This window comes from Ambystoma mexicanum, chromosome 5q (genome assembly GCF_040938575.1).
Source record: "Ambystoma mexicanum isolate Mex_15411 chromosome 5q, UKY_AmexF1_1, whole genome shotgun sequence".
Lineage (NCBI taxonomy): Eukaryota > Metazoa > Chordata > Amphibia > Caudata > Ambystomatidae > Ambystoma > Ambystoma mexicanum.
This window is the reverse complement of record NC_090933.1, coordinates 704,570,704-704,585,772: the sequence shown is the minus strand read 5'-3', so window position 1 is coordinate 704,585,772 and position 15,069 is coordinate 704,570,704. Positions and strand designations below refer to the sequence as shown.

The following is a 15,069-nucleotide window of genomic DNA, read 5'->3' as shown; positions in this document are numbered from 1 at the left end:
GGCAACTGGCCCTCTAATCAGAGAACCAGTAACCAGTATAACCAAAGAGGACAACGCTGTGGCAAGGGCAGAGGCCGGGGCTCCACCCCGAGAGGCACCCCGTCAAATAACACCAAATGACCCGAAGGTTCGGTCTCCTCCCATGCGTCTCCGGTTGGGGGCCGGATAACATCGTTCCTATCAGCATGGGAGGGAATAACATCAGACCGGTGGGTATTGTCAAACGTAGCCCACAGGTACTGTATAGTGTTCAATCGGTCCCCCACCTACAGACCTCCAAGGGGACGACGCCTGTCACCAGAACACCTCGTCATCCTCCTGCAAGAAGTAGAACAGCTGCTACAGAAAGGAGCAATAGAGGTTGTGCCCCTATCTCAGGTAATGGAAGGTATTTATTCAGTGTACTTCCTTGTACCCAAAAAGGACCTAACCATGCGCCCTGTACTATATCTGCGCCCAGCGAACAAATTTGTAAAACCACAAAAATTTCGTATGGTAACATTACAGGAGGTAATTCCCCTGCTATCTCAGGGGGACTGCATGACAACACTGGACATGAAAGATGCATACTTTCATATTTTGATGTTGCCAGCTCACAGAAAATACCTCAGGTTCATGATAGAGGGCAAACACTACCAGTACAGAGTGCTACCCTTCGGCATAGCGTCTGCACCGAGGGTATTCACGATGGTACTGACAGTGGCAGCGGCCCACCTGCGCAGGTTGTCCATACCGGTATACCCTTACCTCGACGATTGGCTCATAACAGGGGAGTCTTACGAGACATGCTTCTCAAACACCCAAAAGACAGTAGACCTTTTGTTCCAACTGGGCTTCTCCATCAACGAGAAGAAGTTCAGCTTGGACCCCAGCCAAATCAAACAATTCCTAGGGGCTCTAATTCGAACAAAGGACGGCCTCGTCTTCCCCTCCAACGAGAGGGTCCAAAATATGCTGTTTCAGATCCCTCAATATGTGGCCGGTCGAGAGGTGACGGTACGCAAAGCAATGCGCTTGCTAGGAATGATGGCGTCATGTATTTATTTGGTACCTCACGCGCGCCTACGCATGCGCCCAATGCAAGAGTGGCTCAACAGCCAGTGGTGTCAGGCCAGCGGACAATGGGACGGTCTAGTGGTGGTCTCGCAGGCCTTGGTTCTTTCGCTACGGTGGTGGTCAAAGGAAGACCTGGTAATAGGGAAACCATTCGCCACCCTTGCAGTGGAAGCCACTCTAACCACAGACGCATCCTTCACAGGATGGGGAGCTCACCTATCCCATCAGACTGCACACGGAGTTTGGCCTCCAAGTTTAGCGTCCAAACACATAAACCTGTTGGAATTACTAGCAGTGTTCAAAGCATTGAAAGCCTTCCAGACACACCTACAAGGGAAAACAGTGATGGTCCTCACGGACAGCACCACAGCCATGTACTACCTCAACAAGCAAGGGGGCACTCACTCTCCAGGACTGTCCAAGCTGTCCCAGAACATCTGGAAGTGGGCTCTCAGACACAACATGTTCCTATTGTCACAACACGTACCAGGGGAACTCAATCTGCTAGCAGACGAACTCAGCAGAGACTTCCCTCTGCCCTCAGAGTACGAATGGCAGTTACACGAAGACATCGTCTTTGACGTCTTCAGACAATGGGGCTTCCCAGAAATAGACCTGTTCGCAACTCTGGAGAACTCACAATGCCTAGATTACGCCTCCAGATACCCACAGAACCGCTCCAAGGGGAACGGTCTCTGGATACCATGATCAGGGAAATTTGTTTACGCTTTTCCCCCCGACTCCTCTGCTGAACAAGATAGTGCACAAGATGCACCAGGAACCAGTCACCATGATACTGTTAGCCCCGATGTGGGCCCGCCAACCATGGTTTGCGCACCTGATGGAGATGTCCCTGTCCCCACTGGTGAAACTGCCCTGCCCGTACAACATGCTGTCAGAGGACAAGGGCAAGACACTACACCCATGACCACAGAACATGAACTTAGCAGCCTGGCTCCTGAGGTCATAGATTTGGCCATTTACAGCTCCCACAGAGATGCACGGACATTCTCAGAAAAGCAAGAAAACCCAACACTCGCCACTGCTATTCTAGCAAGTGGAAGAGATTTGTCATCTGGTGTAGAGGTAAGAGCATCAACCCAGTTCACTGCTCTCCCACACAAATTGTCCTTTACCTGACCCATTTACTGGACTCAGGTCTAGTGTTCAATTCTATTAAAGTCCATCTAGCAGCACTTTCTCCATACACCACCTCTCAACTTAAGGTGTCACGGTGGAAAGTCCCAGTTATCAAAGCCTTCATGGAGGGGGTAAAGAGAATACACCCTCCGATAGTAAACCCAGCTCCCGGCTGGGACCTTAATGTGGTACTTACCAGGCTCATGGGTTCACCCTTTGAACCCATGCACAAGGCAACTCTTAAGGACCTCACTCTTAAGACTGCTTTCCTAATAGCTATCTCCTCCATTAGGAGAGTAAGTGAACTACAAGCTCTTTCTTTTCTAGACTCCTTTGTAACAGTTCACAAAGATAAGGTGGTTCTACGCACACACCCAAGGTTTGCACCGAAATTCATATCGAAATTCCATGTCAACCACTCAATAGAACTACCAACGTTCTTTCAAAACCCTTCAAATGTGGGAGAAAAAAGCCTGCATACTCTCGATTTGCGCATAGCTGTCATGTTTTATATGGAAAGAACTAGACCACTGGCAAAGACTAATCAGTTCTTTGTCTCTGTGGCAGCAGGAAGAGAAGGAGATGCAGTCTCAAAGTCCACTATATCTAGATGGATTGTTCAATGCATCACTCTCTGTTACACTCTTGCTAAGAGAGAACTACCCTTCAAGCCAAGAGCACACTCTACTGGAGGCACCGGGGCTTCCATAGCATTCATTGCAAATTTTCCCCTTGAGTCCATTTGCAAAGCGGCAACCTGGAGTTCTGTACAAACCTTTACAAAACACTACTGTCTAGATGCTCACTCTAGATCTCATTCCCAGGTGGGACAAGCAGTATTAAGACATCTTTTCTCTACTGTTCCTTCTCACAACCCACCTCCAACTCCGGGTACTGCTCGCTAGTCTATGCACAGCATGTGATTCTAAGCAGATTAACAAACATCAGAAGACAATGCATTACTTACAGTAAAAGCATTTCTGATGGTTGTATCTGCTTAGATTCACATGCGCCCACCCTTCCTCCCCGCTCGGATGGAAGGAACATAGACATCTTTCTACATCTCTCCCTCTTTTCTGTACTCACTCACGTATAGAAGGCTCCCTCAGGGCAGAGAAAATACGAACAGAGGGACCTCGACGCGTGAGGGATTGTGGGTACACTGCACGTCACTATAGGGATAGTGTTACAGACACGCCTTGTCGACGTCCCCTTTTCGACTACGAAAAACAAAATGCAATACTCTGCAGTGACCACTGGATGTCGGACTATGCACAGCATGTGAATCTAAGCAGATACAACCATCAGAAATGCTTTTATGGTAAGTAATGCATTGTCATATATTTCGATTCAATGTGGAAACGTCATCTAAAGAAATAGACTGGACACTTGACTGATGTCTGGATTTTCCCCAAATAAGAATATTATTGATTAAAAAGTGTAATATTTGCGATAATCTACAAAATCAATATTTGGCATTTGGGAAAAAGTACACAAGAACTGATTGCATATACATATCTATCCGCGCGAGCCCAACTATATTTAATAAAATTCCCCTCCCCTGTTGGTGCGCCTTAATCAGTTGACTTGCCCGAGAGCGACAAAACCCTGTATTGGAATCTCTTTATCCAGCAGAGCCTGTTGAATATGTGGGCAGCAGGAGTTTGAAGAAACAATACGAGTCTTGTTAACCCAATGTCTGGGTCTACAGGAACAGAGACTGCTGTTCTTGGGTAAATTTGTTCATTGATACAACATTTTTTGTTCTGATGAATTTTGGGTGCCTTGCAGATCTATTATCACTTACTTTAGTGCTTATGAAATTGTGGATTTTAATTGAAGAGAACCTTAATGCGGAGCAATGTAATTAGATTCTAATTGTTTTCTTTTTTTCTTTTCTAATGTATTTTCTTTTGTATTTTGACTTAGAATTATATGATTTACATATTTATAGCCTGTCAAGTTTTATTGTAAACTATCCTATTTATAACAATGAAAAAAAAGAGTGGTACCTTAAATGATATTCTTGGCGGACAAATTGAGGATAGGGTCTGCCCCCCAAACCCCTTCTCCCACCCCAACTTCCCCACTCCAAATCCGGGAAGGGTCCCCACGCCCTCTGAAATGGCGAACCCTAGGACCCGGTCACAGTGACTTGAGAGAAATGAATAAGGATAATAGTGATGGGTAGGTGGTATGAGTTCAATAGCAATATGTTCAAAGAAGGAAAGGACAAAGTCAGTGTAGAAGGGGAGCTGACGGAGCAGTCTTGCTAATCATGGGTCTGACCCCAATGCCCTTGGTAGACAGATGAGGAGGGTGGGAGAAAGGAGCAGAATTGGTGTTTAGAGCTGCAGGAATTAACGCATCATCTGGGATAATCCAATCCTTTGGTGACCATTAATGAAATGTTGGAGATGTGTGGTAGTCAGTGGTCAGTAAGGATTTGCTGCACACCTTCACACAAGATTCAGCCACTTAAACAGCTGATCTTTGCAACATCACTAGGACTATTTACATTTTTAAATCCAATAAGAATCAAATGAAACTTTGAAAAGCGTGTGGGTGTCACACAGCTATTATTTTTCCTGGATGGTGGTGTATTGCTATGAAACATTACCACCTCATGATTAATTGCATGTGATGGTGCTTTGTGGTACCTGGCTTAAATGCCATTTGACATCAAGAACATTCAATGGAGAAATGTTGCTTTCGAGGGGATTGGGTCCTATGACGTATTCCATATCTATGACAGGTAATCACCACAGCTGTGCTGCTTTGGAAAGTTTCCTGCGTCGATGACGTCGATACGCTGTCCTCGAGGGCCTCCGTCGACCCGACGTCACCTGATGTTATAAGTAGGACGCACGACACCCGTAGCCTCAGCTCCATTTTTTCTGCAAACGTGTTCGCTTCGGAGATCTCAGCGCGCCTCGGTTCTTCTGAGTTCTATCGGTTCTTCGAACCAGTTTATTTGTGAAGATTTTCATAATGTCTTAGTCTTCTTCTACCCCGCGGCCGGGTTTCAAGCAGTGTCAGGATTGCGGTTCCAAGATGTCGTTGACGGACCTGCACAACGCCTGCCTCTGGTGCCTCGGTGAGGACCACGCCACGGACGATTGTGACCATTGCCATTTGTTAACTTCGAAGGCCTTGCGGGAGCGTAAGAAGAAGCTTTCTGTCTGTACGGTGTCCAAAATCCACTGGGCTTTCGACTGACGATTCGAGGGGCGACTCTCCGCATCGTCAGCGTAAGTCCAGGGGGTCTCGATCCCAGAGTGGGTCCTGCCATTCCTCTGCCTCTTTGAGGCACACACGGAAGCACCATCATCGGTCGCCTTCCTCGTCTGAGGACTCGGCCCGTCGGCGGGTTGCTTGTCCCACCAAGCATTCCACTCCTGCGGAATGGGATTCATTCCGTAAGGAGATGATGGCGATTTTTCAATCGCAGGGCTCCGTTCAGGGAATGTGCTAGAGACACTGTTCGCATGCCTTTGGGCTCGAGCAGGCGTCGCGATCACTGGTAACCTTTGAGGTCCCGGTCGGACAAGGTGGATTGCTCTAGCCATGCCCGCTCCAGATCCCGGTCTTCTACGCCATCGAGACTGTCGGAGCCTGTGAGGTCTTCGAAAGAAGACATCGACGCCGTTGGCGCCGAGACCATCGAAGGACTCTTTCGAGGCTCTACCTCCGAGGAAGCCATCGACGCCATCAGCGCAGAGGCTGTCTAAGGACACACTGGGGGCTCCGCCCTCGAGGCCTGTGTCGAAGCCATAGGCGCTGCGCTTGACGTTGATGCCGATTCCGTCAACACCCTCGACACCTTTCGAGGAGGATTTCTCGGAGGTTCCCCAGAGACCGGTGGAAACCCCTAGGAAGGCTCTGGCCAAGTCCAAACATGTGCCCTCATTCAGGGATTTATTCCAGCCTCTTGACTATATTTCTGAGGTGGTTGAAGGGTCTGATGATGGTATGGTTCCTGCGGAGGTTCCTGATGACCTATTATCTGGTCATAGCCAGTTAGATGACCTGTGTCAGTTTTTGCACGACGCCAGTGGTCTGGACACCTCCCCGGAGGTTGGGTTTGGCAGGCCTGAGCCGGCTATGCATGCTGAATCCTCGTACTGGCGCCTCATGTCGAGAGTCACAGAATACTTGGGGTGGTCTGTGCCACCCGGAGACTTTCTGCAGGATGACCTGACAGACATCTTGGACCAAGGTCAACCAACTGACCCGGTACTGCCATTCCATATGGCCTTGCAAAGAAGGGTGACTGTGGCTTGGACTGCTCCGGAGAGTCTCCCGGCAGTGGGCAAGTCTTTGCCGAAAAAATACCGTCCTGCCAGTAGCGACTTGACTACGCACCCCACTCCGGAGAGTTTGGTGGTGCATGTGGCTACGGCCCCGGCAAAACAGGCGTCGTACCCTACCCTACCATCCCTCCTGATAGGGACGACCAATGTTTTGATGGCTGGGCGAAGAAAGTGTTTTCTTTAGGGGTATGGCTTTACAGGCAGCCAACTGTGTGTGTGCCTTGGCAGGTTTCATTCATACTCTGTCGAATTGTGTCTCTTTGGCGGCTCAACATATTCCCGAAGGGGAGGAATGGGATGGCTTTCTTGCTCTTGTTCAGGGTGGCAAGGATGCCATGTGTGAATCCGGGTCTGGTCTCTCCTGATCAGGTCTTGGATCATCTGTCAGTCACCTGCCACTCCCTTCACAAGCTGGGCTTCTCCCTCAACTTAAAGAAGTCCCACTTGATGCCAACTCAGCGGCTCCAGTACATCGGAGCAGTGCTCGACAAGTCCCTGTGGCAGTGTTTCCCTCCCCAGGTGAGGACTCATCACATTCAGCAGATGGTGCAAAAGTTCCAACATGCCCAGAGTCTCCCTGCGTTCGAGTTCTTGAGATTGCTCGGCCTCATGGCATCCTGCATTCTTCTGGTGCCAGAGGCCAGGTTACGGATGAGATCTTTGCAATGGGCACTCAAGCTCCAGTGGTCTCAGTCCTCTGGCAGGATGTCGGACCCCGTTCAGGTGCCGCCCTCGGTCGCCCAGGACCTTCTGTGGTGGGCCGTCAAAGGCAATCTGATGAAGGGGGCTCCATTTTGGCTACCCTGGCCGGAGGTGACGATCGTGACAGACGCATCCCTCACGGGATGGGGGGCTCAGGCCAACGAGTTGACAGTCAGCGGTCGTTGGTCGCCGTCAGAGTCCAGACTCCATATCAATCTGTTGGAGCTGAGGGCCTCAGGCTTGCCCTGAAGGCTTTTCTGCCGACTGTGCGAGGAAAGAAATGTCCTGATTCTGACGGACAATACAGACTCTGATTCTGATTCTGACAGACATGCACTACCGCCACAAAAAAGGGTGGGCAGGGTCACTTCCTCAGTGCAGGGAGGCGATGCAGCTCTGGTTCTGGGCAATCCAGCAGGAAATTTCGGTCTCGGCAGTTCATCTGGCTGGAGAAGAAAACGAGACGGCGGACGCTCTGAGCAGGCAGAGCGCGATCTCTCACGAGTGGGAGTTGGCTCAGGAGATTCTCCTGGAGATCTTCGCCCTTTGGAGGACCCCTCAAGTGGATCTCTTCGCCTCCAGTGTCAACCGGAAGTGCGAAAGGTTCTGCTCGCAGGAATTTCCTCCAAGAGGAGCCTTAGGAGATGCATTCATGGTGGAGTGGCAATTCCCACTGCTGTACGCGTTTCCTCAAGTCCCTGTCATTCCGCAAGTGCTGCAGAGGTTACGGAGGTTCGGTTCCCGGATGATCCTCATTGCTCCGGCATGGGCCAGGGGGACATGGTACCCGGACCTTCTCGACTTGTCCATCTGCCCTCCGCGTAGCCTTCCCTACCGAGACGATCTGCTCTCATGGGAGAGGGGGGTCAGGTTCTCCATCCAGAGGTCAGATCCCTCAACCTTTATGCTTGGCTTCTGAAAGGTTGAGGTATAAGGATTGGGACCTCCCTGAAGACGTGATGGAGGTGTTGCTTTTGGCCAGACGGCCTGCAACAAAGTCCCTGTACCGTTGCCGTTGGAGAAAGTTCTGCGACTGGTGCAGGGTTAAGAATGTGGATCCTTTTTCATGTGACATTCCTGTGGTTCTGTCTTTTTTGCTTTCTTTGGCCCACAAGGGCCTGCAAGTGGGTACCGTTAAAGGTTACCTGGCGGCGCTGTCCATATTTAAGCGCTCATCTGAAGAGTGTTCTTATTTTAAAATTTGTTTTAATTTCTCAGTTTCTAAAAGGGCTCACTAATGTGTTCCCTCCGTCACCTTTCCAGGTGCCCGGTTGGGATTTGAACCTTGTTCTCAAGTTTCTAATGGGTGCTCCGTTTGAGCCTTTGCATTCCTGCCCTTTGAGACTGTTAACTCTTAAAACTGTATTTTTAGTTACGGTCACTTGCGCTCGCAGAGTGAGTTAGTTACAGGCAATTTCAGTTAAGCCACCCTTCACTGTGTTTCACAAGGACAGAGTTGTCTTCAGAGTTCGTCTTTCCTTTCTTCCGAAGGTGGTGTCGGAATTTCATTTAAGCCAGAAGGTTATTCTTCCGACGTTTTATCCTCCTCCGCATCCTGATAAGGAAGAGGAGAGGCTCCATAGGCTGGATCCTAAGAGAGCTTTAAGCTTTTAGGTTTCACGCATGTCCCGGGTCAGAGTGGACGATCAACTCTTTATTGGTTACGCTGGAAGGCGTTTGGGACAAGCGGTTACCAAGCAGACTTTGTCTCAATGGATTATCCTGGCAATTTCTGAATGTTACCTCTTGGCGGGTAAGGACCCTCCGATAGGCTTGCAGGCACATTCTACCAGGGGTATGGCTGCCTCTACTGCCCTGCAAAGGGGTGTTCCTATTCGTAACATCTGTGATGCAGCCACCTGGGCTTCGGTCCATACTTTTGTATGTCACTACTCCCTCGATTGTATCCGTGGGCAGGATCTCGCCTTTGGCAAGGCGGTCCTTTACTCTGCAATTTGATTGGGCATTGTAAATTTCTATCTTCTAAATTCTTTTTCCCACCTCCTTACGTTGGTACTGCTTTGGGAGTCGTCATAGATATGGAATACGTCGGCGGACCCAAACCCCTCGAAGAACAAGTTACTCTCTTACCTGGTAACATTCTTTCGATGGGGTGGTCCGACGACGTATTCCATATCGCTCCCTCCCTGCCTTCCCCGCTACAGAATTTCTTATGCGATTGCAGCTTACGTTCCCGCAAAGCTTTGTGTGGTCAGACTGGCAAAAGACTGGGGCCACACGTTCTGGGGAAAAAACTACAACTGAGGCTACGGGCGTTGTGCGTCCTACTTATAACATCCAGTGACGTCGGCCGTCAGAGGAGGTCCTCGAGGGCGGCGTATCAACGTCATCGACGCAGACGCCGAAAGATTTTCCGAAGCAGCACAGCTCTGGTGATTACTGTCATAGATATGGAATACGTCGTCGGACCATCCCATCGAAAGAACGTTACCAGGTAAGAGAGTAACTTGTTCTTCTCTGTGGTTTCTCTATTATAGAATGAAATGTGACCTGTGTTGTTGCTACTTTAACCAACTCCGTGGTTGGTTATTTTGTCCGATAACTCTTACCATAATCCCAGTTTAGAGGAATAAATTGCTAGGCTACAACACACTCGCCTTGGCATCTCCACCATTAAGCCTCTCGCTTCCCACCTTCCTGACTCTGGGTATTTTTACTGCTACCTCCATCCCCCTGCCTCCACTTCCCCCGACAATGCTCCTCTAGCCCTCACGTCCTATTCCTACGTTTCATGGACCAGGTCACTGAAGACGCTGTCACCCTGCGCCACTCCTTTCTTCTAGCCTGCCTCTGTCCTCCTTGTCAAAGGCAAAGGACCGCGATTCCCAGTCACCTTGCCCCCACTCCCTCCTTCATCTCCACCATGGCCTCACTTCCTTCCTATCACTTCTACGGCATGCAGGGAATACCCCTGCAGCACCTGGAGCCCTTGCCATCTCATAACAGTGAAAGATGCTGCATGTAATGCTTTTGATGGCACCGTTTGCTACATGCTAAACCGCCACAAGTAAGTGTGGTTGATTATAATAAGGGTTAGATATTTTGTTCTTCAGACACCATAGATATGTACAAAAACATAATTGCCTTAGTTTTCAGCCCACTCTACCTTGCTCCCACCACCTTACCCCACTTTAGCCGACCCCCAAAACAAGTGAGCTTTTCAAGTGCCCACCGTTTCTTGTTTATTGAATTTTTGGAATGTTGTCATGGCCTGTTCTGGTTCTGAATATTTTCAAGCACAGTTTATTAATATTTGAATGTGATTGCAGAGAATGTGTTGTCATTATGTAAATCTGGTCTTCTATGCAGGAATGATTGGTGCTAATAATCAGCGACCTGCCATGCCATCTGGGGACTGGGGTTCACAGGGTCCTACAGGAAGAGTAACCTGTACAACTACATCTAGTGCCATTAGCAGGCCAATTCAAGTGGGTATGATCCGGAACCCTACAGCAGGCATTCAGATGAGGCCTAACAACCAACCTAATCAACGGCAGATGCTTCAGTCCCCCATAATGAATATGGGTAAGTCATGCCACAGATTTCTGTTTTTCCATACACAGATTTATTAGAGTGTTATAACGAAGAGGGCTACTACTGTTCTAAGTGTGTGTGTGTGTGTGTGTGTGTGAGAGAGAGAGAGAGAGATGTGGTGACATAGAATGAAAAGTCTGACCAGGATTTGTAAAGTTTCACTATAAACATGTATTGGGTATTTCAAAATCCTATCTTTACCTATAAAGGTGAGTTTTCCTACCTCAACCAAACTAAAACTCTGGTCTGTCAGGAAGTCTGTGATGTCAAGATAAAATGTTAGCATCCTGGTCTAAACTTTGCCTACCACTAAAACACAAATAGTCCAAAAGAGCAAAACCGTACCCCAAGAGAATGCCTCCCTTCTCCTCGGTCAAAAAGTCTGTGGCTAGGAGAATGCCTCCCTTCTCCTAACTTGTGAATTAGAGCTTGACTTGAAAGTCTTTTAGATTCCCTTTGTGAAGGGGTTTAAGCATTGCATCCCTTATTGTTGAAAATAGAGGGGAGGGGGAAGAAGAGCTGACTCTTGGGGTAATCCGGTGTTGACACAATAACAGGCAAACAAGAAGATCGACTTGGGCAAAAGACCAACTCATAAACGTAAGTTATCTTCCACCGTTCTGAAGTTCCCAGTGGTGTTTGTGGACCATTGCCGCTTGGGGAAGGGATGCCTCGATGCCATCGGAGACTACTTTCAAAGGATTCTGGTTTCTGCGTACCAGGTTTCTTTGGTTCCTGTTCCCCAAATTACTAAACTGAGGAAGAGATTTCTTATCCCAACCCAGGAAAATGACTCCCTTCTGTTGGGTAGAAGTCTCTCAAAGTTCAGTTTTCACAAAGTTCCAGAAATATTACGGGACAAGGACAGTGGCTCCCTTCTCCTAGTTTAAACCCAGTTTTCAACAGGTTTTCCTTGAGTAACTTTAATTTTAGATTCTTCATCAATTCAAGTTCTCTCCAAAGATTTTGTATTATCTCAAGTTAAACACTGTCCTTCACCTTGCCCCCACTGGGACGTGGGAGAGACTCCCCAAGCTCCCCTTGACCCTTCTACATTTTACAAATATTCTTCAAACTGCCCCCACTGGTATGAGAAAGAGGCCCCCTGAGTCCTTCTAGACTCTTCAATACCACAGTCTTATGGAACTGACCAGGGAGTTGCCTCAAAAAATGATCTACTTCTCTCTTGTCGTCTTGTTTCATTTTCTGAAGTTTTCCCAACCCCCTCCCAGACTTTACTGTTTCCGTTACCTTTTCTCTGAGAAATCTTCACCATTGTCGCCAGCTGTGGCGGGTTCGCTCTTTCTTTTTCTTCTTCTGCTTTTCTTTGGCCTGCTTGACTTTGCAGTCCGTTCCCGTTGGCAGTCTGGGCGCAAGTTTCGGACCATATGGTCAACCCGTTACAGGTTGCGTAACCACCACAGTTCCTCGTGCTTCCCATGCAATCACCTCTGTGGCTCCACAGTAGGCTAGTGTGGCCAGTCTTGGCATATTTCTTTGACCCCACAGTCCACCCACCACAGGTAATGCCATGACTCGGCTTCAAGGTTGTTGACTCTCAACCGAATGGCAAGACGCTTTCCTGTTGTCTCTTGGTCTCTTCTCGTCACTCCACACTGCTGCCCTGTTTCCAACTCGCAAGCTTTTTGGCAACCTCCTAGCTCACTGACTTCTCCTTCCGGCTGTCGGGCTCTCTGTCCTTTACTGTTTAGCTGAAGTAGTTGGGACTGCCCCAGCGAAACGTCAGTACGTTTGACAAAAGCTGGTCGAACACTGTTCATGCTTGACTGTAGCGTTCTTGGGTTCCAGTCCCTACCATACTGAGACTGTCTGACACACTACAGTTACACATAATCTCGAACTTTATTTTCTGATGTTTGTTAATCTGCTTAGAATCACATGCTGTGCATAGTCCGACATCCAGTGGTCACTGCGGAGTATTGCATTTTGTTTTTCGTAGTCGAAAAGGGGACCTCGATAAGGCGTGTCTGTAACACTATCCCTATAGTGACGTGCAGTGTACCCATAATCCCTCACGCGTCGAGGTCCCTCGGATTGTTTTTTTCCGCCCAGATATTGGTCGCCTATACGCAGAGCTCCTCGAGAGACATTGCAAAAACTTTATTCGACCTTTGGTCGCCCTTAACTTATATTATTACTTACATCCCTCCTTCGGCGTCGTAGCTGCAAAGCTGTTCACCGTCGATCAAGATCTCCGACGGCGGTGCCTTCGACGGAGGAGGTTGTTCGGCATTCGCCGAACACGTGGCCTTGCCGGCCAAATACAGTAGGGAGAGTGGGGTCGTGGGACATTTATTGTTTCTCTTTGAGAATGCCTTGCCCTTTCCCCTCCCTTTCCTTCGGGGTTGTTGTCACATGCAATCTGTTCCTCAGCTATGGAGAGAACACCCCTTAGGTTTTGCCCACGTTGCAAAGGCAAATTTACCTGGAAAGACAAGCATAAACGGTGTAACCGTTGCTTGCCCCTCGACCACAAAGAAGACGGCTGTGCGGCCTGTCAGCTCCTTAAGCCGAAGACTTTGAAAGACCGTAGGGTCAAGAGGTGGGCAGCTTAGGCCATATCTAGGTCTGATTCATCACCCGCCGCTGCAGAAAGTGACGAGGAATGTGACAACCCGACGTCCAATTCGGAAGTCGTAGACCTCTCTAAGGAGCGTTCACGATCCGCATCGTCCGTCCCCGGCCCTTACAAGCTCGGCTCACGCCCTGCTTATGGGGATGAACACCCCGGGGACAAGGTCGCACACAGAAAACACTCCCATAAACATACTACCCACGGCTTTTCCTCATCGAAGACGAAGAGAGCATTAGCGCCAACAGAGACGCAGGTCCTACCGGCGGCCTCCTCAGACCGTAAGAGTCTGAAGCCCCCCTCGCAAACGCGACTAGCGACTGGGCTACCTCCAGATAAGGGCGCTATTACTAAACCGCCAGATGACGCGCACCGGCAGAGAGCGCCCGTCGGCGTAGAGAAAGCGACGCCTGTAACGTCGACGCCGGAGGTACCCTCGACAGACAGTTTATTTGTCGAGAGCCTGGCAAGGATTATTTCCACCGATAGCCAGAGACGGACGGCGAAAGAGACGTCGTTGACCTCTCATAAGGCCTGGGAAACGCCGAAAAGGTCAGAAGGAAGGCAGGAACCGCCCGCTCCGTCGAGAGGGACTCCTAGCCTAGCAGAAGGCTTTCAGAAGGCGAGGGGAACCTCTCTTCGGTGTTATGGGATAGGTCGAAGCGTTTTCTAATGGAAGGCCCTCCCTTTTCTCCCCCTGACCGGTCCGGGGTACCTCAAGAAACCCTAGAGAGACTCCAGTTCTGTATGGACAAAATGGAGAGGTTTATGGCGACTCAGAACCTTCAACACCCAAGAGATCAAGAGAGGGACCTCAGGAGGATCTCAGGGCCAAGTACCCCAGGCTGTTTGTTCCCCCCCAAGAGGATGTAGATCTATATGACCTCACTGGACAGGACCCCCACTTTCAGGATGATGACGAATTCTTAGGCAATGAAGGGGAACAAAAGCTAGAGGAGGAAGGTTTTGAAGACAACCCAGATATGGGTGAGGGGGGCTTCGGAGAAGACCCAGAAGAAGGCACTTCACAGCCTTGGCAGTCCCCATCAGCGTTTTCAGACCCTGAAGCCAGAAACCTGTCCCCACCCAAAGACTCACCTATTAGGAATACATCTCCTATAGACGATCAACCTACCTTTTAATGCACTCCCACGCAAGGCAGCAGCGCATTTCGAGATAGAGACCGGGGAAACTTCTTTGTAGAAAAGAACATTTAGGAGAAACCCCCTGTCAGCCAAACCATTCCCCTCCTCGCCTCAGTAAAGAGACGAATTATTCCTTCACTATCCACTCCCGCGTTGATCAGAGGGGTCAACCCGAGGATAGAAAAATTATTTAGTCCTTCTCCATTTGACCCGTTATACATCAGGGGCCACTCTGTACCAGACTCCTTAGTGGTGACAAATACCAGGAAGAGAGCAGGGGTCCCGCTGTCAACTAGCGAGGCACCACCAGATAAAGAGGGTAAAAAATTGTATGCCCTAGGAAAGAGGATTACAGCCTCAGCTGCCTTTTCCGCAAGAATTGCCAACACAACTCTTTGCTGGCAAGTTACGCAGATACACAATGGAGCAAACTACGTAAGGACATTGAGGAGGTACCGGAATCCCTACGTACTCGCGTTCTAGCCACGGTGACTGAAGGGACCTTAGTCAACCAAAGCATCATTAAAAATACTCTGGATGCTGCAGAGACAGCTGGGCGTTCCCT

General features: G+C 49.2%; 1 protein-coding gene across 17 annotated transcripts in view; it reads left to right on the top strand.

Moving 5' to 3' along the window:
- NCOA2 (nuclear receptor coactivator 2) overlaps positions 1-15,069 on the top strand; it is a 2,606,235-nt gene that overhangs the window by 2,079,555 nt on the left and 511,611 nt on the right. For all 17 annotated transcript variants that reach the window (XM_069621172.1, XM_069621171.1, XM_069621170.1 and 14 more), the window contains one exon: positions 10,542-10,757. In XM_069621172.1, coding sequence (XP_069477273.1) covers positions 10,542-10,757 — 216 coding nt within the window. The remainder of the gene's footprint in view (positions 1-10,541; positions 10,758-15,069) is intronic.